A 26,107-nucleotide genomic window follows, 5' to 3' on the forward strand; every position below is an offset into this window, starting at 1 on the left:
GAGGTGATGGGGGGCACAAGGGGGAGGCTGTGAGGGCTCTGAGGTGATGGATACCTTGAGATGGAGATCCTGAGGGGATGAGGGGGCACCCCAGGGGAGCCCTGAGGCGAGGGGGGGAGGCAAAGGTGTTCTGAGGTGGTGAAGACCCTGAGGGGATTTGGGGTCACCTTAAAGGGTCCCTGAGGTAACGGAAGGGCCAAGGGGGGAGGGGGGGGCTGTGGAAGACCCTGAGGTGATGTGGGGACACCCTAAAGGGTCTCTGAGGCGATGGGAAGGGTCCAAGTGGGGCTGTGGGGACCCTGAGGTGATGTGAGGACACCCCAGAGGGTCTCTGAGGCGATGGGAAGGGTCCAAGTGGGGCTGTGGGGACCATGAGGTGATGGAGAAGCTGAGATGGGGGCTCTGAGATTAAGGGGGTCATACCCCACATGGTCCCTGAGGTGACAAGAGACCCTAAGGCGATGGTGGCACCAGTGCCTGGCCCACTTTGACCCTGTGCCTGCACAGAAATCCACACTGGCACAGCTGCAATGAGCCTGCAACATCTAAATTAAAATTGGAGAGTAATGAGCCACACTCACTTGTGAGATTAAAAAAATGCCACAGCACAACAGAACAAAAGCCCCAAAAATCCCCTGGGGTGGCAGCAAGACTGGCTCTGCCACTGAACCACTCATGACCCTGATAACATCACCTGTATAAATAAATAAATTATTATTTATATTATCACCTGTATAAATATATAATAATTATATATATATTTATACCTGTATAAACCTTAATTATATATAATATAGAACTAATTTTTATATTATTATGATAAATATTATTACTGTTATATATTATACAAGTTAGATATGATAATTATTAATAGTATATATATTTATGTCTGTATAAAGTAATGTATTATTTATATATCATCTGTATAAATAAATAATTATATTTATAAATATATATAAATATTTATTTATAAACCATGCAAGGCTGAGGCCTTCATTCCCAAAACCCCTGCTCCCTCTTGGTCAGGCTTCAGTTCAGGGAATGAAACAACACTGACGGAGATTTTGAGAGGTGCAGAAGCAGAGAAAAAAAAAAGGATCCACGATCAACAGGCTTGGCTGGGACATAAAGGACTAAATCCTCCTCATCCTCACGTCTCTAGAAACCCACTGACGTCAAGGGGTTAATGAAAGGCAGAACGTGGCTCCAGGGCTCCCTTTTTCGAGCTCCAGGAACAGCACAATGTATTAATAAAACCCCAGCAATCCCCAGGGATCCCAGCACACATTTCCATGTTTTTTAGGCATACGAGCAGAGTTTTGACATCTCCGATTCTGGAGCAGCCTTGGGAATTAACAAAGCATTACCAACATTCACCGTGACTAATCTGCTCATTAAGAGGGTTTTGGGGTTTTTTTTTAACTGTAAGGCTTGTAATGGGAAACAGGACAGGGATAACCATCCCTACAAATCCTACTTTTTTCCCGTAAGTTTTCCCAGTTGAACTAGGTGAATTTTCACCACTGAACTGTCCCACACAAGTCATGAACTTGGGGCTAAAAGGTGCAAAAAATTCAGTATATTCAGCATTCTACCACACTTAAGGGACATTGTGCCATTTCTTAGGGCTCATGAACCACCTCTTTCTGGGGCCTGTGCTGATTAAATTTATTAAAGGCTCACAACTAAAAGCTCTGAGCACTCTAACAGTTGATTAGGTGTGCAGGTAAGAATGATTAAATCATATTATAAAATCAGGCCACCAATCAGCTGGTTTTTTTCCTTTTTGCTTCAGAAAGAAAACCTTTTCAAGATAAATTATTTCTGTTTTCTATGCTCCTCAGACTCGTACGGGCAAGGAACCAATTATATTTTTTCTGGAATGCTGGTGCCTTCCCAGGAATATGAAGGAAAAAAAATATATTGAAGAGGTATCATTATGTCTTAAAATTAATTTTTGGCTGGTAGTGCCAAAATCCTTCCTTATTCCATTGAATCTGAAGCCATCAGGATTCCTCAAATGGTGTGCAGGGACAGGATATTTATTACCTACCTTAAAAACAATGGGATAAAGCTGCTGGAATTCTCTCAGTGACTGAAAAAGCTCCTGCCAGGCTCGTTCATTTTATTTTTTAATTTATCCAGAGCCTTCATAGAGAGCCAGCAGATTTTGACATTCCCATCAGCTACAGAGGATGAAGGCAAGGTAAGAATGTGCCAGGAACAGGAAAATGCAAGAAATCCTGGATTTTTTTCACAGGGAAATGTTTGCTTTGGGGGCATAAAGCTCTTGAAGCAGATCCAAGGGAAGTGTCTGTAAATAAACAACACAAACCAGCACAACCCTCACTGTGCAGGGACAACTCCTCCTCCCAAAATCCAGTGTTTTATTGGCATGAAATACAACAAAACACCAATGTGCATATAAAAAAATATAAATTTAAGAGATTTCTCCTGTAGCTGTTTGTAGTCACAGAAGCTCTGCCCTTGCTTTTGGCTGGAATTTCTCTTTTCCCTGTGGATAAACAGTGATTCCCTGCACAAAACACTGTCCAAAGAACCACAGATGCAATAATCCCAAACCATGGAGGACACCCAGAATTATACGCGGCATCGGAAAACTTAGAAATGGGAAAAATCAAGAAGGGAAAAAAATCCTGGGGCTGCCTCCTGTGCCACACTCTGGAGGGATTCCTGATCCAGTCCAGGAGCTCCAGGGAATGCTGTTCACCTGATTCCAGCCACGGGCACCTGCTGCTGCTTGCGGATCTTGTTGAAGAGCTCCATGTACTGCACCATGGTGTCCCCGGGGCTGTAGGCGCTGTCATGCTTGGAGCCGAACACCGACGGGATCCCGGGCGTGTGGCTGCCCATGAAGCTCTGCATGAACTCCATCAGCAGGTTCCAGCAGTCGTTGGCAATCACACAGGGACAGTATTCCACCTGGGAACACATCCCACAGCCCTGGAGCTGGTGGCAGGGGCAGAATTCCACCTGGGAACACACCTCAGACACCACAGAGCTGCTGATAGGGGCAGAATTCCACTTGGGAACACATAGAGCTGGGCACTATTCCACCTGGGAAGCAGCCCTGGAGCTGGAAGGGGCACTATTCCATCTGGGAAACAGCCTTGGAACTGGTGGCAGGGGCAGAATTACACATGGGAATGTACCCCAGACCCCTGGAGCTGGCAGGAAGGACAGTATTCCACCTGAGAATACACCCCAGAGCCCCTGGAGGTGACAGCAGGGGCAGAATTCCACCTGGGAACACATCCCACAGCCCTGGAGCTGCTGATGGGGCGGAATTCCACCTGAGAATACACCCCAGAGCCCCTGGAGGTGATAGCAGAGGCAAAATTCCATCTGGGAACACATCCCACAGCCCTGGAGCCTTCATGCAGGGAAAGCTTTTCATGGAAACACCCCAAAATATTCACCGTCTAACAAGGATGGATAAATATAAATGAGACAGAACATGTTGGGAACGTGCAAGAGGACCCTTTCCAAAGGGAAGGGAAGGTAAAATGCAAAGGGAAGGACAGCAAGGCCCAAATCAGTAGGGAATTAGCACCGGAAAGGTTGTTTTATCCCCTTGGCCATCCTGAGGGATGCTGCTCGTGTTGTGCAGCTGGAATTTAATCAGCTTTTTATCTGGATGGCATTCCTGCAGGGATTCCCTGTGCAGGGACAGCCCCAGAGCACCTGCCTGGATTAAACCTTGGGAGAGGAGATCCAAACCTGCCTCCTGCACCAGCAAAACAACTGGGACACAGACAGAACGTGGAATTACAGAATCATGGAATGGTTTGGGGATGGGACCTTAAAGCTCATCCAGGGCAGGGACACCTCCCACTGTCCCAGGCTTCTCCAAGCCCCAGTGCCCAACCCAGCCTTGGACACTTGCAGGGATCCAGGGACAGCCACAGCTTCTCTGGGAAATTTATTCCATGGCTTTCCCACCCTCACAGGGAAGAATTTCTTCGCAATATCCCATCTGTCCCTGCCCTCTGGCAGCGTGAAGCCATTCCCACTTTTCCTGACACTCCAGGCCCTTATAAATAAAACATCTCCCTCCATCTTCCCTGTTGGCTCACTTCAGACACTCTCAATTAGATCACACCTAAACCTTCCTTCTCCAGCTTCTCCCATGGGATTTCCCCGCCTATCCATGCATTCCCCACCCTTCTGAAATGGCTCTCACCTCCACGGATATGCCCCTGGCGCTGGGGCCCATGGTGACCGTGCCCAGCTTCACCAGGAAGTCGCAGTACTGGTAGCGGGTGCCACGGCTCTCGATCTTGTTGGCCTTGGCGTTCTGGAAGAAGCCCTTGAGCTTCACCATGAGGGTGTCAAAGTTGGCATCAGCCACCAGGCAGGGCCCGTTCTCGAAGAGGGCGAAGCAGCTCAGGGGGTACTCGGTGTTGTGCATGACGTACATCAGCTTCCCTGTCTGCCCTGGAACGACAGCGAGGGAGTGGGGCTGGAAAACCAATATTCCTGCCTTAAAGCAGCTCCTCCTCCTGCCTGTAATTCCAGATCCTCACGTGTTTATTGTGGTATCCATTCAGGGAAGAGCTTGGATTTCTTTCTGGAGATTCACGGGGAGAAAGAAATCCTCGGCAGGACCAGGATAAAACGCCAGCATGGCTCAAGGGGAGGTGACAGGAGAACCCCAGGAGCACCCACCTCCCACCCACTGCCCACGGGCATGGAGTGAGATGGGCTCTGCCTCTCCTCCAAGCTCCAGCTGCCAAAAAAGCAGGAAAATGCTGCTCTGGAAGATTCCAATGGGTCTGGCCGGGAGCAGAGCTGAGCAGAGCTGGGGCTGCAGGGGCTCAGTGCAGTGTGGTAAACATCACATAAATCAGTGCTTGAAAGGGATGTGGGCACCCAAGGGGAGGAAGATGAAGGGAAAGGAACAGGAAAAAAGGACAAGAAGAGGGGAAAGGAAAAGGGAAAAGGAGAAAGGAAAGAAGGAATTGTAGAATCATAGACTAATGAAAGTTGGAAGAGACTTTCAGGATCAGCCAGTCCAACCCTCAGCCCAGCGCTGCCACTGTAACCCCTCAACCACATCAACCAGCATCAGATCCAGGAGCCTCCTCCACACCTCCAGGTAAGGTGGGGAAGGAGAAGGGGGAGAAAAGAAAAAGGAGGAAAAGCACAGGAAGGAAAAGGGAAAGAGGAGCTTGGAGAGGGGCTGGCCCCGTTGCCCCCCGGCCCTGCTGACCCTGTGTGCCGAGGGCGGCCGCGGTGTGATAGGTCTCGCAGTCCACGCCGAACGTCCCCTGCTTGTCCGCGCCCAGCGCCTCCAGCCGCCGGGCCAGCAGCTCCACGGTCTGCTGCACGCTCTTACCCTCGGCCACCGGCACCTGCGACACGCTGCGACACGGCCCGGGGCTCACGGACCCACCGGGGCACCGCCGCCCGCGCCCCCGGCCCTGCCCGTGTCCCCGGGGCTGCTCCGCACCCTCCACCCGGACACTCTCCCCGGGTCCCCGGGGCTGCTCCGCACCCTCCACCTGGACACTCTCCCCGTGTCCCCGGGGCTGCTCCGCACCCTCCACCCGGACACTCTCCCCGTGTCCCCGGGGCTGCTCCGCACCCTCCACCCGGACATTCTCTCCGTGTCCCCAGGGCTGTCCCCGCCCAAAGCCCTCCCGGGTCCGCCCCTCATTCCAGGAGCCCATCCCAGTGCCGCCCCACACTCCAGGAGCCGCTCCCGGTGCCGTCCCTCCCGTCCCGGAGCCCCCGCTCTCACCAGGTGACCCCCATGGTGCCGGTGCCACCACCGGAACGGGCGGGGCCAGAGGCACCGGGAAGAGGCGGAGCCGCCCCGGAAAAGGCGGGGACAGACCCCACGTGTCTCCCCGGTCCGGAGCCGGTGGTTCCCCGGTTCCGGCGCGATGCCCAAGGCCCGGCGGGCGCGGGGCTCCGGCGCGGCCCCGGCGCTGCCCTTGGCCGAGCAGATCCTGCAGGACGCGGCTCCGCGGGCGCGGGCGAAGCGCGGGGCCCCGGAGGAGCAGGACGGGGATGGCGGCGGGGACGGGTTCGTGGACGCGCGGCTGTCCCGGCGCATCCTGGAGCAGGCGCGGCGGCAGCAGGAGGAGCTGGAGGCCGAGCACGGCCCCGGAGCGCCCGCAGCCCCCCGACAGCGCAGCGCGGTTCTCGGTGAGCCCCGGTAACCCCTGGCACGCTCCGGGACCCCCGAGCGTGCTTGGCCCCGAGCTGAGGCAGCGCCGCTCCCCGCAGGTCCCGGTTCGGACTCGGAGGATGATGAGGAATGGCCCTCGCTGGAGAAGGCGGCGACGGCCGCGGGACGGGGCGGGGATTACGGCGGGGAGGTGGAGGTGGACCCCGAGGACGAGAAAGCCATCGAGATGTTCATGAACAAGAATCCGCCGCTGAGGTGAGGAGGGGGCTGCACCGGGGCAGGGGCCGCCGCCCTGCACGGACCCCGACTGAGCTCTGTCCGGTGTCGGCACCGTGCGACCCCCAACTCACCCCTCGTCCTGTCCCAGCCCCTGACTCAATCCCTGTCCCACATCAACCCCCAATTCACCCCCATCGTGTCATCCCCCGGCGACCCCCGATTCTCCCCCTGGTCCCGTGTCGGCCCTGCACAGATCCCAGCTCGCCCCCGTCCCTTGTCAGCCCCCGACTCGCCCCTGTCCCCTCCCTGGTCCCCCAGTGACCGTGTCCCGTGCCGGCCGCAGGCGCACCCTGGCTGATATCATTATGGAGAAGATCACGGAGAAGCAGACGGAGGTGGAGACGGCGCTGTCGGAGCTCTCAGGCTGCCCCATGCCCCAGCTCGACCCCCGTGTCCTGGAGGTCTACAGGGGTGTCAGGGAGGTGAGGCTGGAGCAGCCCAACCCGCAGCCACCACCCTGAGGTGCTGAGGGATGGGACAACGTGCTCATGTCCCTCCTGTCACTGCCCCCTGTCATGTCCTGGCCCGTGTCCCTGTCTTTGAAGGTGCTGTCCAAGTACAGGAGTGGGAAGCTCCCCAAGGCGTTTAAAATCATTCCTGCCTTGTCCAATTGGGAGCAGATCCTCTACATCACTGAGCCAGAGACGTGGACAGCTGCTGCCATGTACCAGGCCACCAGGTAAGGTCACCTCAGGGACCCTCTAGCATGGGATTTTTGGGGGTTTTTTTTCCCCCTGTTTGGCCTCCTTTCCTCATCCATCCCTTCATGCTTTGCTGTTGCCAGGATATTTTCCTCCAACCTGAAGGAGAGGATGGCCCAGCGGTTCTACAACCTGGTGCTGCTGCCGCGGATCCGGGACGACATTGCCGAGTACAAACGGCTCAACTTCCACCTGTACATGGCTCTGAAGAAGGCTCTGTTCAAGCCAGCGGCCTGGTTCAAGGGTAGGGGTCCTGCAGGGTCCCCTCTGGGGCTTGGCTGGGTACCTGAGGGGCTGTTGCGTGGCAGGGACCCTCCAGCTGCTGCTGCGAGAGTGATGATTTCCTGGGCTCGGGGAGAAGGGGCTGAGCCCCAGGGCTCTGCCTGTGGGTGAAGGTGGTTGGTGCCTGACTGTCCCCATTCCCAGGGATCCTCATCCCGCTGTGTGAGTCCGGCACGTGCACGCTCAGGGAGGCCATCATCATCGGCAGCATCCTCAGCAAGTGCTCCATCCCCGTCCTGCACTCCAGGTGAGGCCCTGAGGGGCTCAGGGGGAGCAGCTTCTCCTCCAGGGACCCTGGGAAGTGCCTTGGATCCATCCCTCAGCCTCTCCAGCCCCTGGGAGGTGGTGAGGGGTTGCTCAGCTCCCTCTGGGGTTGAGATTCAAGGCTCAGCTTTGTGCCTGAATGCCTGGTGCTCCATGGCTCGTCTGGTTGCCCCTCCATCCTTGTTCACTGTGGCTGTAGCCTGGTCCCTCTCATGTCCATTTCTTGGTCCCCATGACTTCAACCCAGCACCCCCTGACCCTGTGCCCATTCTTCTGTCCCCATGGCTCTGTCCCCTGACCCTGAGACCCCCATGCCTGTCCCTCAGTTCCCATGGCTCCATGCCCTGACCCTAAGTCTCTTCCTGGTCCCTGTGGCTCTGCCCTTGGTCCCCATGGCTCCAGCCTGGCTCCCCCTGGCCCCCCACCCCCTTCTGTGTTCCCATGGCTCTGTCCCCTGGCCCCAAACCCCCTCCTGTGTCCCTGTGGCTTCATGCCATGACCCCTCACCTCTCTGTGTCCCCGTGGCCCTGTCCACTGTCCCCTCACCTCTCTGTGTCCCCATGGCCCTGTCCCCTATCCCCTGACCTCTCTGTGTCCCCGTGGCCCTGTCCACTGTCCCCTCACCTCTCTGTGTCCCCATGGCCCTGTCCCCTATCCCCTGACCTCTCTGTGTCCCCGTGGCCCTGTCCACTGTCCCCTCACCTCTCTGTGACCCCATGGCCCTGTCCCCTGACCTCTCTGTGTCCCCATGGCCCTGTCCACTGTCCCCTGACCTCTCTGTGACCCCATGGCTCTGTCCCCTGACCTCTCTGTGTCCCCATGGCCCTGTCCCCTGAGCTGCCCCTGTCCTGCAGTGCGGCGCTGCTGAAGCTGGCTGAGATGCAGTACAGCGGTGCCAACAGCATCTTCCTGCGCCTGCTCATCGACAAGAAGTACGCGCTGCCCTTCCGTGTGCTCGACGCTCTGGTCTTCCACTTCCTGGCCTTCCGCACGGACCAGCGGCTCCTGCCCGTGCTGTGGCACCAGAGCTTCCTGGCCTTGGCCCAGCGCTACAAGGAGGACCTGTCCTCGGAGCAGAAGGAGGCCCTGCTGGAGCTGCTCAAGTTCCACAGCCACCCGCAGATCTCGCCGGAGATCCGCCGCGAGCTGATGAACTCCAAGACGAGGGACGTGGAAGGGGAGCAGCCAGTGGCCATGGAATGAGCAGGGAAATGCTGGAGCCTGGCCTGCCCTCGGGACGCTGCTGGGATCCTGGATCAGGAGCATCCTTCCTGGATCACTCACTGGGAGCAGACTGTGCCCGCAGAGCTGCACTGAGCACCCTGTGCAGCCCCTGTCCCACCCAGGAGCCCGGTGCCACCAGCACTGGGACACTTTGGCTTATCCCTGTACTCGGAAATAAAACCAGAGCTGTGTCAGCCAGTCAGGGCTCCTGGGTCTGCCCAGCTTAGTCCCAGCCTGTCCCTGTCCCCACCAGCTTCTGGAGCTCCTTGTCCAGGGGTTTTCCCAAACACTCAAAGCTCCTCAGGGTTGAATTCCTGAAGCCACAGTGCCACCATCCTCACCTGGCCATGAGGGCACCTGCCTGGCCTGCTCCTGGCACTGTGCCCAAGTGCCACCTCTGCTGCAAAACCCAGGGGGGACTTTCCCAGGAGGCTGCACTTCCCTGGGACCTGCTGCCACTGCCAGGCCTGTGCCTTGCAGCTTTGGGCCACGGAGAGGAGCCCCCGCTGCACCCTGGGCTGTGCCAAGGGCAGCAGCCTCCTGTCACCTCCCATGGTCCCCACACAGCACTGCCTCTTCCGTGACTTCCCCATTTTCTCTTAAAGCCAAAAGCTGGTGGCACAAGAGGGAGCCTGGGTTGGCACAGAGCACCTGGCACTCCTGTCCCCACCTGAGCTGCTCCAGTGCCCACCACCCTCCAGCCTGCTGGGAAGAAGGTGCTCCGGCAGTGCCTCACCTGCAGGAAGGTGTCTGACTCCATCACCATCCCCGAGCTGCCCTGGGTGTCCCTCAGCGTCCTGCCTGCCCTGTTCCATCCTGGGAAAAGCAGGGCTAGAGCTCCCAAGGGAGCACCAGGGAAAGATCTGAGCCTTGGGAACGGCGCAGGGAAACCCTCGAGCCACTGGGTTGTTTTTTTTTTTGTTTAAAATATTTTATTGCAACATCACGGGGTTCTCTGGCTCTCCCAGCAGCGGGACTCGTGCGAGTGAACACCAAAACCAGTTTACTCTTAAATTAAAAACTCATTTATATATATATATAAAAGAAACACATTTCCTTTTGCACAGCCAGGCTCTGTCCCAGCCCTCCTGCTCGCAGGAGGCAGCGGCTCCGTGGGTTTCCGGACCAGGCAGGCTCAGGGAGGAGCAGCAGCCCCACCTTTTTCCGCCTGATTTTTTTTGTGGCTGGTGGCATCCAAAAAGGAAGATTTCTACCTCATTTTCCACATCCCCCACGGGAGGACAACAGCCACACGTCCACAGGTTCCCCAGGCAGCAGCACCATCTGCCTCCCATCGCTGTGGAGTCTCTGGCTTTTCCTGGTTAATTCCACTCTGTAATGGTTTTCTCATAGAAAAGCAGCATTATTTTTTTTTTTTTCCCTGTTTTACAACAATTTTTATAAAAAACTAACAGGATCAACAACAACAATACAAAAATGCAGTAATTGCTTTTCCAACTCAAGTGCGCAGCAAAGTTTTTCCACCCTCTCAGGAGGCAGCTCAGATCCACGTGGATGAACACAGCCCCCTCCTGAGCGTAATCCGAAATCCCTGCCCTGGAAAGAGTGGAGATGCATCCCAGACTATAGCAGCACATTCAAAGGTTTTCCTTAAATCCTAGTCTGATGCCTAAGCTACCAAAGGACCCAGCAGCCTCCCAGGAGAGTCTCCCACTGCCCAGGGAGCCAGGGAAGGGGCGAAGGGGGAAGGCACATTTTTGGGAAGGAGAGGAGAGTGGCACCTCACCCTGAGGAATCCCAGCTCTCCTCCCTCCCCATTTCCCAGCAGTGAACAATAAATTAAGCAGCCTCCGTGGGCCGGCGGAAAAGCCGAGGGGACGGCGCCCGACCCCAAACTCCTCCCAAGGCACGGACGGGGAGCGCGTCCCCAAAATCCCACATCCAACAGCAAAAACAAACAAGCCCCACAGGTCCTCTCCAAGCAGAAGCAGCTGCACGACTTCCCCAGGAGCTGTGGGAATGTGGCACGAAGCAATGGGGACCGAGGGGCCACCAAGCAGCTGCTCCACGAGCCCTGCAGGAGCTGGCGGTGACGAGGATTGGGGTCCTGCAGGGCTGGCTCTCCATGATTTTTGTCCCTCACAGGGCTGAAGTCACCGTCAACAGCCCAAAGAGCCAGGGAACACCAACACAGAAACAATTCCAAATTCATCCAGGCTCCTGCTCCCTGTCCCCAGCATTCCTGTGGCTTGGCACCACCTCGGTCACTCCCCCCCGGCCACCTGCAGCAGCTCCGAGCTCGGATCCCGCTCCACATTCCCAGCCTGGGAAGGGCCCCTCGGAGGTGCTGGGTGGGCAGGGGGGATGCAGCGAGCTGGGGGTGTCCAGGGAGGGGCCGGAGTTCTGGGGAAGGGCAGTTGGTCACAGGTTGACGTCGGTGACGTCCGTGGGGGTGCTCGTGGGCTGGCTGCCCCCGTACGCCGCCGTCTTGGAGCTGAATTCCTGCTGGGATTGGGATGCCTGCTTCAGGCTCTCGGCTAAGGCCGCCTCGATCTGCTCCTGACAGGCCTTCAGGCAGTCCTGGAACAGGGAAACACACAGGAGGCATCAGATCCCTGCTCCTCAGGGCTGGGAGCTTTAGGAAAAGCTCAGAGCAGCTGCTGGGCTGCGCTTCTGACCCCTCAGAGCACTTTTTCCAGAAAAAGGAGATTTTTCTCCATCAGCTTGTCCCTCCCCAGGCAAAGCCCCACACTCTGGTTGTCCTCCTCCCATCTCCCTGCTGACCCCATTCTGCAGGAATGCTGTGTCCAGCAGAGCTTCCCCAAGTCCCGGAGCCAGGGTGTGGCTTCGGCAGCGTGGCAAGGGCAGGGCAGCTCCGCACAGCCCAAACTTCCCCCATCCCAAAAACACGGCTGTCCTTGGATCCCCCTCCAGCTCCAGCCCAGCTTTCCCAGAGCTCGGGGTGTTCCTGCAGCAGAGCCGGAATTCTGCTGGATGCCCCTGAGGCAGCAGGACCCTCCCTGACCCAAAATCCACCCTACACCCCTCCCACCCACGCTGGGAGAACGGTGCTGTGGCTACCGAGCTTCTCACGAGGTTTTCACCCTCCTGTCCCCTCTGTGACACCCCCCAGGGGACCCTGAGCTGGGGGACACGCACAGGAAGGCACAGGGGGCTGCCAGCAGCAGCAGCACTTGCCACAAATGCAAACCCTGCTCTGGTTTTTCCCCCACGAGCTGCAGGCAGAGGAGGAAACTCCCACTCGGACACAGCCCGGCTCAGCCCGGTGGCAGTTTGCACCTCATGGGACATTGTCACACCCGAAATCTCTTACCAGGAATCCGCCAGCACTTCTTAGAAACTGACAGAGGATGTGGTGAGTGAAAATAGCAACGCCCAGCTCCCCTTCCCTGGCTCCCCATCAGCACAGCTCCTCCTGCCCCAGCCCTGAGTGCCACCATGGACACCTGGACAGGGGCTGTGCATCACCATGGACACCTGGCTGTCCATCACCATAGACACCTGGACAGGGGCTGTGCATCACCATGGACACCTGGACAGGGGCTGTCCATCACCATGGACACCTGGACAGGGGCTGTCCATCACCATGGACACCTGGACAGGGGCTGTCCATCACCATCCTGGGCTCTCTATCACCATCCCCAGCTGTCCAGCACCATCCCTGGGCTGACCATCTCCATGGCCAGACCATCCCAGGGCTCTTCCACCTCTCCATCAGCAATTCTGGCTGAGATGCCAAAGCCAGCCTAGCCACACTCAGCCAGGCTCCCGCTGGCCAAGGAGCTGGCCCAGCCCTGCAGCAGCATCCCTGCATTCCCAGCACTGCCCAGATGGGCCTGGGAGCTGCAGGAAGGGGATGGCTCCTCCAGAAGGGAAACTGAGTCACAGCCTGGCGACTGTGTCTCTGCTCAGGGAGAAGCAGCAGCACCACAGGTGGGGGAAGGCCGAGCCCAGGTGCTCTCCCAGGAGCCCCAGATTCTGTGGACACATCCCAGGAGGAGCTGCCACAGTCCTGCTTGGGCTGGAGCTGTTTGTGAGGCACCCCACACCTGGGCAGGGAGCACAGCAGATGCTGGGGAGGGACAGGAGGGTGCTGGGCTCCATTTCAGCTCCTCTCCCTCCACAGAACCCTCCCTGCTTCCCACCTGTTCCCTGCACAGCCCCGACCTCGTGGAGCAGGTTGGGAGCAGGTGGCTGCACTGATTTCTCTCTTTAAAAAGGAGAACAAAAAAATTCCATCTGCACAAATGGATCGGGAGCCTCCCGCCAGGACAAAGCCCCGTGGCAGCCACCCCCACCCCTGATCCAGCTCCTGTAACTGACCTGGGCAGGGAGGAGATCAAAGGGGAGAAGAAAAGCTCCCGATTGGAGTGACCTGGAGAGCCCAGTGGGATCCCTGTCCCTGCTCCAAGGGTGGCAGAGGGGCTGGAGAACCCCCCCATCCTGATGTCCCTAAACCTGCAATGTTTCATGTCCCAGCCCCCTCTCCGCCCCCAGCCAGGGCACCTGCAACCGGACACTGAGGGGAGCAGATGCCGAGCCCGACGTGTCCCTGTCCCCATCCCAGGCGGAGAACCCGATCCTGTCACCACCTGCCCGGCAGGGAACAGATCCTGCCCTTTGTGTGCCATTTCAAAGGCTCCGAGCCCAGCCCGCCCTGCCCGGGGCTGTGTTTGGGATCATCCCACAGCCCTTGCTTCTCCTCAAACCAGTCTGGACAGCGCAATTCCACCGAATCCCAGAGGAGCTGGGGCTGGAAGGGCCCTCTGGAGTCCATCCCTGTGCCTGGCTGCCCATCACCACGGCCAGTCCATCCCAGGCTCTCCCTCCTCGTGGCCACCCGGAGCAGGTGACACGGGGACACATCCAGGTCAGAGACTCCACACCCTCCCCAGTCCCACGCTCCATGGAAAATCTGAAGAAGGGAGGTTCCCAGCAGCTGGAATTCCCGGTGTCCACTCACCACCTCCGTGCCCGTGATCCCGGCCAGCAGCTCCGTGATGGCCTCGCCGCTGAAGCCGTTCAGGGAGAGGCTCAGGCCGTGGATGGCGGCTCCGATGCTGCCCGTGGCGATCATGGACGGGGGGTACATCACAAAGGTGTAGTCTGGAGCCAGCACAGGGACACGAGCGGGGAAGGAGCCGTCAGTGAGGACGCAGGGGGAGATTGGGAGAGGGATTTTCCCTGTGGAGCTCGGGAGGGTCTCGCAGAGGGCTCTGCGCGGCGTGGCGGGGAGAAACTGGGATGGAGGAGCATGGAACAGGCTGAGCACCAGGGCCAGGCCTTCAGGAGAAGTCCTGGGATGAGGTGGCTCCAGAGGCTGAGGGAGAGGCCGAGAAAAGTTGGGATTGAACCCTGGGCAGCCTCCCACAGGCACAGCAAGAGACTGGCACAGCTCTCCTGGCATCTAAGAGCCCCCAGGAGCGTTATCCCACCCTGAACGGCTCTGACTGCAATGAAGGCAGACACCCAGCTCCCAAAAAAGGTGGGGAGCCCATCCCAGGTGTCCCAGCACCCCTGGGCCCAGCACCCACCTGTGGCACAGAGGGCGATGAAGGTCTGCGCGTGTTTCTTCACCAGCTCCGCCTTGTCGGCGGGCAGCGGCAGCCGGTGCAGGATGTGAGGCAGGAAATCGTTGGCAATCACCGACACCAGGTCCCACTTGAGCTTCTCCAGGACCAGCAGCTCCCAGTGCTGCGGGGTCAGCAAGGACAGGACGTTATGGGATGGCTCAGGAGGCTCCGGGGCCAGCGCAGGATGGGGAAGGGCAGAGGGGCTGTCCCCACAATTCCAGCCCTGGGCTGCTCAGAGCCGGGAGCAGAGCAAAAAATGTGGATTTTGCTTTGCAGGGATTAGCCCTGGACACTGCTCGCTTTGCAAGGTGCTGTGAGAGCCCAGGGAGGGAAACCCAGAGCAGGGACAGAGGGAAATCCAGAGCAGGGACAGAGGGAAACCCAGGGCAGGGACAGAGGGAAATCCAGAGCAGGGACAGAGGGAAACCCAGAGCAGGGACACCATTCCCAATCCCTTCCCCACTCCCAAGTAGACAGGCTGATGTCCAGGCTCCCAGGACAATCCAGCTCAGGGTAGAGCAACCATAGGGCTGTGACTGCCCCACAAACCCTGGGGCAGGAGGGAATTCCCAAGCTGGGAATGCTATTTTTTCTTTTTTTGGCAGAAAATTCCCTTTTCTCCACCAAGAAAGCCTCCAAGTGTGCTCGGAGCATCCCCAGCACTGATCAGCCACACCAACACCCCCTGGGCCATCCCAGGTGCTGCCAATGCCTCCATCCCAGGCCGGGGTGTTCCCTCCAAAAATCCAGCAGGGATTTCTGGGATCTCCAGGAGCCAGCCAGGCTGGGAGCAGATGGTGGAAGGCTTGGAGCCCCTTGAGTTCCAGCTGGAGCTCCGGCTGCTCCTGAACCCCGTGAGCCCCTCCTGGCTCCACTCCTGCCAGGGACAGGGATGGGGACAACCCTTGGCAGAGCCATCCCCCCACAGCTCCCGGGCTCAGGGGGTGCCAAGGTGAACACAAGGAGAGCCCCACTTGGAGCCTCAGCACAAAATTTGGGATCCCTGCCCTCAAATCCCAGCTCTGGCAAGGCTGGAGCAGCAGCTGAATCCATCTGGGGGCCACACACAAGGAGGCTGGCTGGGCTGTCACTGCTGTCACCTCTGCCAGGATCAACTCCCCCATTTCCCAGGGTTTTTCCAGCCCCTTTTCCCCTCATCCCATGGGTCAGCAGCAGATCTGGGTTGGGGGTTCAGAAAGGCCTGAGGGTGTCCCCAGGTCCCTCCTGCCCAGGACAGGGGACAGCGGCCCTGCTGGGAAAGGAAAACCCCCCAGGAGCTGAAGCTGAGGGTCCAGAGCAGGGCTGGGGCTGGCCAGGTGTCCCAAGTTCAGGACCTCACCCTGCCCAACACAAATCTCCTTTTTCTCCAAAAAATTCAGGATTCCAGAGCTCCAGAACAGACAGATTTGAGGAAGTGACATTTTTTCCTAAGCTCAGATCTTCATTTTCCCCTTTTTTTTCTTATTGTTCCCCCCCTTCCCTCTTTCCCTTTACACAACAAACCCACCCTGAGTTGCTCAAACACGTTGCTCAACCTGCTCCAAACCCCCACCCTGGGCCCAAGCTGCCACTTCCCAGCCTCTGCTTTTCCCCCCAGGAATCCATTCCTGCCTCCCACCTCCCAGCCTGCCAGGACTGGAAGTTTTTTAAGCCAAATCCACGGGATAAAAGCAAAAAGGAGCTTTGGGAAAGAGCTGCAGAGCCTGAGGATCACCAAGTGCCTGGGTGGAGGGAGGGACTGGAGCAGAGGAGGAAGATCAGGCTTGGGAAAAGGAGGAAAGACGGGTGTGGAATGTCCTGAGTGGGACACACAGCCAAGGGACACAGGGGAGAGCCACTGCAGAGCTCTGTCCCCACCTCTTCCTCACCCAGGAGCCTCCAGATGGTTGGGAAAGCTCCTCCAGGTCCTTGGGAAGGGACACAGGACACGTCTGGCAGTCCCTCCCCACTGGAGCAGGGCCTGGAGCTCCCTCCTCACACAGCAAACCCCAAAGGAATCCCCCAATCCAAGGGAAGCAAACCCCAAAGGAATCCCCCAATCCAAGGGAAGCAAACCCCAAAGGAATCCCCCAATCCAAGGGAAGCAAACCCCAAAGGAATCCCCAAATCCAAGGGAAGCAAACCCCAAAGGAATCCCCCAATCCAAGGGAAGCAGCAGAGCCCAGCAGAGGCCCTGCCACCCTCAGCCATGGGACAGGAGCCAGCACAGCCTGTCCCAGGGATGGATCCTGCCCATGGACAAGCTCTGGCTCCTCGTTATCCCCCAGATCCCTGAGGCCACCCTGACCTGGCAGTGCCAGCTGGAGGTGCCAGGGATTGTCCCCAGGCCCAGGGACTGTCCCCAGGGGCCAGGACAGAGCTCAGGGCAGATTCTCCTGCCAAAGCTGCCCCGTGCTCGTCCCTCTCCTCTGCCCCAGCAGCCTCTGGGTCGGGATCTGGGTCGGATCCCTTCAAGGAACAGAACAAAAGCGGCCGGGCCAGGCCAGGCCAGTGACAGCCGATGGAGCAAACATCAAACATCCTTTTCCTGGCTTTTCCTCACGGAATCAGCCCCTGCCTGGGGAGTGGAGCAGAGGAAGAAAGTGGAAAATGTCCTTTTGTTTCTCCTGTTTCTCCTCCCTGCCCATCCCAGAGCTGGGAATGCAGCGGATTCCCCCATGCCAGATCCCCCCGGGGCAGGGCTCTGTGGGGCTGGGAATCACACACGGCAGGGTGTGAGCTGATCTCTCCTGGTTGTACCCAGAGGAAAAAAAAAAAAAAAACAACCAAAAAACCTCAGCCAACCAAAAAAAAAAACCCCAAAAAAAATAAAGGAGGAAGGAAAATTCCCAAAATTCCCAGAGCCTTTCCTGCTCTGCCCAGGTGAGAAGAGTCCTGGTGCTGCCAGAAAAGCTGCAGCAGCCTCAGAGAAGGGCAGGGAACGTCTGGCTCCATCTGGGATGTGACAGTGACAGCCAGTCCTGCCCTCGCTGGCAGCGATTTTGGGTTCTGGCCCTGCAGATGGGAAGGGCCCTCGGTGCTGTCACACGCTTGGGGACACTCCTGAGGTCACTCCCAGGGGCTGGGGGAGCTGCAGCACCAAAATCCATCTGCAGATGGAAAATGTGGGAAAAAGGCTGGATTTCCACGGCCTGAGCAGAGGTCAGGGTGTGTGAAGGGACAGGTGACAGCTCAGCATGGAGCTGAGCCACCAGAAGGGAAACACAAATTCTGGGAACACCCCTGCACCCTCAGCTCTTATTCCCTGATTTTCACTCCCCACTGCTGCTCCTGCATCCTCTCCCTGGAGGCTCCTCATTCTTTTTCCAGGGAATCCCTTGGCAAAACCGAGGCTGAAGATTTCTAAGCCAAAGCAGGAGGATGGAGGTGATTTCCAGCTGTTCTCCCCAAGCTCTGAGCAGCTGAACCCCCTCTTCCCCAGGCCAGCAAACTCTTTATGAAGATAAAGAAAATAAAAAAAAAAGCATGAAAAAGAAAGAATTACAAAAAAAAAAAAAAAAAAAAGCAAGGTGGGTTAGAGAACGGCCTGGACGGAAATCCAACTTCCTCCAAATGGACAAATCCCTCCTTGCATCATTTCCTTCTCCCCCAGAATAACTCCAGCGAGGTTCTGTGTCCTTTCTGAAGGGCTGAGCTGCTGCCAAGCATCCCGGCCCGAGGAGGAGGAGGAGGAGGAAGCAAAGCCCCTGGGAATGTGAGCCAGCTTCCTGCTGGGATGGCCCCGGGCCATGGAAGGGAGGCCAGGATTGTCCAGAGGCTGCTGAAGAAGCTCCCCTGACCCTGCTCTCCCCACCCTCTTCCAGGGGGTTGGGAAAGAGCAGGGCATGAGCACAGAGGGGGAAGCAGCAGCTCTGAGGTGTTGTAATTCAGATTTAACTCCCTCAGGGCTCTCAGCCAGGGCAAATCCTTCACAGATCCCTGGATATTCCCTCCAGTCCCTCTTTGTTGGGACAGAATGTGCTCCAAAAGGGGTTAAAATCCATAAAATCCATGGAAATCCAGGGAAGATGACTTTTCCCATGGGTGTTGTAATCCAGATTTAATTCCCTCAGGTCCCACAGCCAGGGCAAATCCTTCAGGTCCCTGGATATTCCCTCAATTCCCTCTTTATTGGAGCAGAACGTGCTCCAAAAGGGGTTGGAATCCATGGAAATCCAGGGACTCTCCAGGTCAGTGCCTCAGTTTCCCTCCCTCCGGGCCAGGCTGGTTCCCAATTCCTCTGTCCAGCCCTTGGATAATAAACAGGAATAACCCTCTGCTCTGCTGAGTGCTCACATTCCCATCAGGAAAGAAGAGAAGGATCCAGTTTGCCTGGAGAAGCCCCCCCAAAAAGCTCTTTTGACTCCCAAATTAAAGCTGTTTTCATCCAGATCGACTCTGGAGTCCACCACAAAGCATCCAAGAGCAACCCAGGATCATGGGAGGAAAAACTGGATGGAAGGAGAATTCCAGGACCGAGACCTGCAGGATCAGGAGTGAGGAACAGGGAGCAGAGTTTTCCTCCTCCATCCCCAGCTCCCAGGAGGAAGGAGCAGGAAAGATCAGCAGGAATTAACCCTGGAGCCTGGGAATGAGGGAGAATCTCCAGGGATGCTCTGCCCACTCCTCACCTGCTCAAGATTGAGCTGGGAACAGCAAATCCTCATCAAAAATCAGCAAATTAATCAGAATTAAACCCAACTGGGAGCCACAATTGGGAGCTGAAGGAGTCAGGGATGGGGACAGGGCTCAGCATCCAGGGAAAAAGGAGTTTCCTGTGGGCATTCTCAGCACTCCTCGGCTCCTGAGGGCTAATTAAGGCAATCACCACCCACTAATGACTCCAGGCAGAGGGGTCTGGAGGGGAGGGGATTTTCCCCAGCCTTGGGAAAAGCCAGGCTCAGCTCAGAGAGCTCTGCAGTTCCCAGAACTGCCCTCGAGTCACACCTGAAAGTTCTGTGGCTTGGCTGCCCACCTGGGGCACGGATCACACTCAGATCAGCCCAGCCCGAAACAACCAGAGCTGCTGAGCTCGGTGATGAGTAACCCCGAGAGATTCTCGGAGCTGACGGTCCCCAGGGATGTTCTGTCACCGAGGGGAGGTCACTGCTCCCTCCTGAAGCCCCAAAAAAAGGGCTTTTCTCCCATTTCCTGCCTCGTGGCGCAGGCTGAGCTCACGGGTTTGGATCTCATCAGACACCACCAGTGAACATTTGGCCTTTCAGAGCCTCAGGACGGAACTTTCTGGATGCAGGGTGAGAAATGGAGGGCTAGAGCAGGAATTCCACTCATTGCCACCACCCTGGAACACCAAGTGACCTCCCCAGGAGCGCCCCAGCCCAGAAACCCCTCACAGCCACTCTGCTGCTTCACTCTGCACCTAAAATCCCATTTTTCCTGCTGCTGTGGAAGTGAATCTCCCACATTCCCCGCTTTTTGCAGCTGGGGGGAGGCAGAACTGCCTGACCCAGAGCTTGGAGATGTCACTGGAGTGACAAAACTCAGAGTGACAGCTCGGTGCTGGCACATGAAACTTCCTCCACAACCAGGAGGGGACAACTCTGCTCCCCAGCACGGGGAGGATGGAAAAACCTTCCCCAAGGAGGAGGGAAGGCAGAGGGATGGGATCAGAGGGCAGGATGGTGATGCCAAGCAGGAGCTGGGCACTGGGAGAGGGCACAGGGCGTTACCAGAACTGCCTGACCAGAGCCTGGAGCCTGGGAGATGTCACTGGAGTGACAAAACTCAGAGTGACAGCTCAGAGTGACAAAACTCAGAGTGACAGCTCGGTGCTGGCACATGAAACTTCCTCCACAACCAGGAGGGGACAACTCTGCTCCCCAGCACGGGGAGGACGGAAAACCCTTCCCCAAGGAGGAGAGGAATGGGATGAGAGCAGGACAGCGATGCCAAGCAGGAGCTGGGAGGGGGCACAGGGCGTTACCAGCAGCTCCTGGGCCGTGATGGAGTTGTCGGTGTAGATGCAGAGCTTCTCCACGGTCAGGGGCATGGTTTCCCTCAGCTTGGAGGCCAGGAGCATGCACACAGCTCCCAGCAGCTGCAGGTGGTTCTTCTGCACGGCCACGGAGGACAGGTAACGATCCACGTAGTTCATGGCCAGCGGGAAAACCTCCTCCTCACACTTCTGCTCCTCACACACCTGGCCAGCCCCGGGGGCAGAGACACGAGAGAAAAGGAAGTTTTGGTGAGCGCAGGAGAGCTCAGCACAGCTTCAGAGCTGCTGTTTCACACTTGGCAGGCGCCCTCGGCAGGGAAGGAGCCGCAGGCATCGCCCCCGTCGCATCCTGAGGCTTCATCTTCCTGTGGAAAGCAGCAGAACCGAGCTGCAGCTCCAAAGAGTGCATGAATAAATCCGAAACTGCCTGCTTTGGCCCCGTTTCTGCTGTGCCCTGCTGGGGATGGCTCCAGCCAGCTGCCACCCCTGCCCTGGGGAGCTCTGGAGCAAAGGAGCAGCTCCAGCTGGAGAGTGGAGAGAAGGATCCAGGGCTGGCAGTTCCACCTGGAGACCCCAGGGACACGAGGAGAATCAATGGCAGCACCCAAATCAACACCGAGTCCCCAAAGTCCCCTCCCTCAGCCACCAGCAGAGTCCAGCAAGTCCAAATTTCAGCCCTGTGCTCTTATCTGCCACCAGCATCATGACACTTGTCACTCTGAACTTCCTTCTTTCGACATAACCATAAAAATATTGCGGTTTCTCCTCATTCTGCAGCAAACACCACCCTCCTCCTCCTCCTGCCAGCCGCGGTTGTCCCGGCCATGGGGACAATGACACGAAGGTCGTGACAACCGCCAGTGTCATCTCTGCCTTTAGGGCTCCACAGGAGCGGCTTCCAACGCGGCATTTATCAAACAACCCTTCTTGAAACGGGGATTGCAGGAACAGAGTGACAGCAGGGCGGGAAAAAAACCCTTTAAAATTAAAATATTCATTATTTCTTTGGAAGAGCTTCCTGCAGCACCGGCTGGGAAAAGGCAGGAGCCAGCATTGCAGAATCCTCATTTATTGAGATTTTTCCCTGCGAGCCCACCATGAGATCCCCCCCGCCCCGAACTCCATCCCAGAGAGAGCCAGATTCACTTTTAATTTAGGGAAGTCAGTAGTAGCGTTCTTATTTCCCCCAGCCTCGGGGCTGCCCGGCAGAGCGGAGGTTTTTAGGGGGTCTCTCACCCCCTGGTTTTGTGTTCGGGGGAGGGTCCTGCATGGGGGAATCTCAATTTCAGCACAGCCAAACTCACGGAGAGGCTGCAAAGCTGCCTGCGGAGCCTCCACCCGCAGCGGCATCGCCCCCCGCCCGACACTCGGGACACCAGCGCTGTCCCCGGGCCCGCAGCTCCGGGGAACCCCGCCGCGTTTCGCTACCTCCAGCATCCAGAAGGCCAACATCTTCCGCATGTAGGGCTGGATGTCGCGCTGCACGCACTGGAAGTAGGACAGGCGCGGGCTGTAGCGCTCCTCCAGGCTCAGCAGGTTCTGCAGCACCCGCCGGTCCCCGAGCAGCTGCGGGTCCCGCCCGGCGCGGGGCACGCGGGGCGCGGACTCCACGCACAGCAGCTCCATGGGCCCCGGCACGGAGCGGGATGGAGGCGGCGGCAGCGGGGCAGGAGCGGGGGGCAGAGGGACAGGGGGAGAACAGGGGTGCAGGAGGGTGCAGAGGGGTGCAGGAGGGAGCAGAGGGGTGCAGGAAGGTGCAGAGGGGTGCAGGAAGGTGCAGGAGGGAGCAGAGGGGTGCAGGAGGGAGCAGAGGGGTGCAGGAGGGAGCAGGAGGGAGCAGAGGGGTGCAGGAGGGAGCAGAGGGGTGCAGGAGGGAGCAGGAGGGAGCAGAGGAGTGCAGGAGGGAGCAGCGGGCGGAGCGAGGCGCAGCAGCCGCCGCCGGCTCCGCCGCAGGACGCCGGGAACTGGCGGCGCTCCCGGCCGGGCCCCGAGCGCCGCCGAGCGCCGCTGGGCGGGGCCGCGCCGTAACGCAGCCAATCACAGAGCGTCCCGCCGCTCCGAGGGGCGTGGTCATACTCGGCCTAAACCAATCAGAGGCAAGATCGCCGAAAAGGGGCGTGACCCTCCCGCGGTGGGCGGGGCCAGGGGCGCGCCGGCGGGACGGGCGCACGTGGGGCGCGGCGGGCGCTGCTGCCATGTTGGGGGGGGACACGGGGACACCGCGCGATCCCCGCCACCCCCCGCCACCCGCTTCCGCCCCATCCCCTTTATCTCCCCGCTCCGAGGCGTCTGTCCGTGCCTGACACTTAATTTTTTTTTTCAGTGTTGAATCCTATAACTTTTTACTTTTTTTTTTTTTCTTTTTTCTTTTTTTTTTTAGCGCAGTTCTTTTGCAGGCTGTGGAAATAATCAGCTGTGCACATGTTTGGAGCCGCGCCGTGCCGAGCCTGCTGGCTTCCAGAATTCACCCTGGTGCGGCTCCGTGGGAGATTAGGAGCGCGGGGGCTGCCGAGATAAGGCTTTGTCAGCCGAATAATTCACAATTGTTCGGGAACACCTTTGAAAAGTAGGAGGCTGCTCAGTCCTCAAAGGAATTTCAGATAGTTTTGTACCGTGGCTTCCCCAGCTCTGTGCTGGGACCTGGTCCTGCTTCTCTTTGAGCCACTGGAATTCTCTTTGAGCCTGGCTGTTTTGGGAAGCTGTGGCTCGCTCCCTGATTTTTGTCACTGGCTACAGAAACTGCGACTTTGTTGCTGGGAAGCGTCAGAAAAGAGCTTAAAATATATAAAATAAACAGCGGATTGTCCACACAAAACTCAGGAACGGAGCAATGGGAGCTGCAGGAATCCCAGAGCAAAACCTGAATCCCAAAAGGATCCCAAAGTGGGCTCCTCTGGACACCTCTGACCGATCCTGCTGGGATATTCCTCTGTAAATAAACTCATTTTTAGGTTAAGGAACAAAAATGTGCCACCACAGCTGCTCACACACACACAAGTGACACTCAAGTCACTTCCACCTGTGCCATTTTGACACATTTGGCGCTTCTTTGTCATCTAAAGAATCTTTTAATGACAAAAGAACACCTCAAATTAATAAGAGCAAGACAGACAAGACCGAAGTCTTTGTTCTGTCAGCTCAGGATTTTTTTGGGAGTTGTTGAAAATGAAAACCATCTTTGTGATCAGAGGTTTAGAGGCTCAAAATGCCCCCGGTGACAGCGAGGTCACATCCACAACACTCTTCCCAAGTGCTGGAATCCCATTCCTGCCCCGGGCAGGTGGCTTTAATTGATGCAATTTAATTATTGCAATTTATGCAATTTATGGATGGCAAGTTTTTAATGATGTCATTGGTGTGGATTTGCTGTGCTGAGAAACCCAAGGATGATGCAGAACTGAAGGGAAAGAAAGGGGGGAGAAAATTCCATAAATTACCATGAGAAAGATGGAATTTTTCCCAAAAATCTCCCTTTTTCCCCCAACTTTCTTTCACCTTACAAAGAAATCTTCCCGCAGTGTGGGCAGGAAATATTTGAGGAATCCATGGGAGAGAGCCCTGTGGATCAGTCAGCTGCTTTTAATCCGGGGTGCTGCATCCCCCCCTTCCTGCAGGGGAAGAGAAGGGCCCCAGATCCCACATTTTTAACAAAAATAGCAGCTCTTGACTCCAGCAAAGGGAAACCACAGCGGTGGCTTTTGGGCCTTTTGGTTTTGGGGCTGTGTCTTTGGAAATTGAAAGTTTCAGGTTTGTTTGGTTTTTTTTTTTTTGGTTTTTTTTTGCCCCAGACTTCCTGGGTTTCCTCCTGTTCCCGGTGGTTGTGGGGTGGTTGTGGCCCCACAAAAGGGGGAAGGGAGCGTTGCACAAGGAGGATGACTGGGCAGAAGTGGAGCCTCTCTCCAAGCCACAGCAGCAGGCTGGAAATGCCAAATTAGAGTGCACGATCCTAAAAAGCCTGAAGCGTGTGGGTGTGCGGAGGGAAAGGGGGGAAAATTCCAGGAAAACCAAATTTTGGGCACTGCTGGCCATAGATAGGCGGCTTCCTGGCTTGGGCAAGGTTAAAAAAGGAAATTCCTTGGGAGTAGAAATGACAAAACCCCAGTGGCTTCCAGGAGCTCGGCTGGGTGAGGTTGGTCTTTGCTGAATCATAAAATCGGGATCGTTTTTTTGGAATGTTGTTGATGAGGGGAAAAGTGGGAGTTTTCAAAGGGCGGTGTGGATGTGGGGCCGGTTCTGGCAGCGCACAGATGGAGACTGATGCCATTTATCCATGTTCCTGGAATTGTTGGGGCTGGAAAATCCCTCCAGGATCATCGAGTCCAGCCTGTGACCAATCCCCAGCTCGTCCCCAGCCCAGAGCACTCAGTGCCACATCCAGGAATTCCTTGGATACCTCCAGGAATGGGGACTCCAAACCTCCCTGGGCTCTTCCGAGGCCTGAACACCCTTTCCATGAGGAAATTCCTCCTGATTCCATGAGGAAATTCCTCCTGATTCCATGGGGAAACTCCTCCTGAATCCATGAGGAAATTCCTCCTGATTCCATGAGGAAACTCCTCCTGATTCCATGAGGAAATTCTTCCTGATTCCATGAGGAAATTCCTCCTGATTCCATGAGGAAACCCCCTGGAAATTCCCTGGATCCCTGGCAGTGCCCAAGGCCGGGCTGGACGGGGCTTGGAGCAGCCTGGGATTGGGGAAGGTGTCCCTGCCCTGGCAGGGGGTGGGATGATCCCCAAGGTCCTTTCCAGCACAAACCATTCCAAGATTCCATGCAGGAGGTTTGGGAAGAGCTGGGACAGCGCAGGGACACCTTGGCCCATCTCAGGTGCTCCTGAGCCCATGGCTGAGGAATCTTCCTGCTCATCCAGTCCTTCCCAGCTCATCCCATTCCCTTCTCATCCCATTCCCTTCTCATCCCATTCCCTTCTCATCCCATTCCCTTCTCATCCCATTCCCTTCCTCATCCCATTCCCTTCTCATCCCATTCCCTTCTCATCCCATTCCCAGCTCATCCCATTCCCTTCTCATCCCATTCCCTTCCTCATCCCATTCCCTTCCTCACCCTATTCCCAGCTCATCCCATTCCCAGCTCATCCCATTCCCAGCTCATCCCATTCCCTGCTCATCCCATTCCCTGCTCATCCCATTCCCAGCTCATCCCATTCCCTTCCTCATCCCACTCCCTTCCTCATCCCATTCCCTTCTCATCCCATTCCCTTCTCATCCCATTCCCTTCTCATCCCATTCCCTGCTCATCCCATTCCCTTCTCATCCCATTCCCAGCTCATCCCATTCCCTTCTCATCCCATTCCCTTCTCATCCCATTCCCAGCTCATCCCATTCCCAGCTCATCCCATTCCCAGCTCATCCCATTCCCTTCTCATCCCATTCCCTTCTCATCCCATTCCCTTCTCATCCCATTCCCTTCTCATCCCATTCCCAGCTCATCCCATTCCCAGCTCATCCCATTCCCTTCTCATCCCATTCCCAGCTCATCCCATTCCCTTCTCATCCCATTCCCTGCTCATCCCATTCCCTTCTCATCCCATTCCCTTCTCATCCCATTCCCTTCTCATCTCATTCCCAGCTCATCCCATTCCCTTCTCATCCCATTCCCAGCTCATCCCATTCCCTTCTCATCCCATTCCCTTCTCATCCCATTCCCTTCTCATCCCATTCCCTTCTCATCCCATTCCCAGCTCATCCC

At 56.9% G+C, this 26,107-nt stretch overlaps 3 protein-coding genes across 3 annotated transcripts; 1 reads left to right on the top strand and 2 right to left on the bottom strand.

Moving 5' to 3' along the window:
- Positions 1–2,346: 2,346 nt before the first annotated feature.
- On the bottom strand, positions 2,347–5,871 carry MED20 (mediator complex subunit 20). Its single transcript, XM_005529338.3, has 4 exons — positions 5,765–5,871; positions 5,234–5,385; positions 4,205–4,458; positions 2,347–2,943 (listed from the first exon to the last, which is right to left on the bottom strand). The coding sequence occupies exons 1-4, from the start codon at positions 5,776–5,778 to the stop codon at positions 2,728–2,730; spliced, it is 636 nt and encodes a 211-aa protein (XP_005529395.1). The 5' UTR covers positions 5,779–5,871; the 3' UTR covers positions 2,347–2,727.
- BYSL (bystin like) lies at positions 5,856–9,105 on the top strand. The gene is made up of 7 exons (XM_014258103.2): positions 5,856–6,174; positions 6,256–6,412; positions 6,720–6,858; positions 6,982–7,115; positions 7,221–7,381; positions 7,564–7,666; positions 8,538–9,105. Exons 1-7 carry the CDS (start codon positions 5,910–5,912, stop codon positions 8,884–8,886), a joined length of 1,308 nt encoding a protein of 435 aa, XP_014113578.1. The 5' UTR covers positions 5,856–5,909; the 3' UTR covers positions 8,887–9,105.
- A 708-nt stretch (positions 9,106–9,813) lies between these two features.
- CCND3 (cyclin D3) lies at positions 9,814–22,342 on the bottom strand. The gene is made up of 5 exons (XM_005529336.3): positions 21,826–22,342; positions 20,386–20,601; positions 14,424–14,583; positions 13,853–13,995; positions 9,814–11,448 (listed from the first exon to the last, which is right to left on the bottom strand). The coding sequence occupies exons 1-5, from the start codon at positions 22,021–22,023 to the stop codon at positions 11,290–11,292; spliced, it is 876 nt and encodes a 291-aa protein (XP_005529393.1). The 5' UTR covers positions 22,024–22,342; the 3' UTR covers positions 9,814–11,289.
- Between the last annotated feature and the right edge of the window lie 3,765 nt (positions 22,343–26,107).

Source organism: Pseudopodoces humilis, chromosome 26, assembly GCF_049639895.1.
Source record: "Pseudopodoces humilis isolate 2021_Gansu_Grassland_sample_001 chromosome 26, ASM4963989v1, whole genome shotgun sequence".
Taxonomy (NCBI): domain Eukaryota; kingdom Metazoa; phylum Chordata; class Aves; order Passeriformes; family Paridae; genus Pseudopodoces; species Pseudopodoces humilis.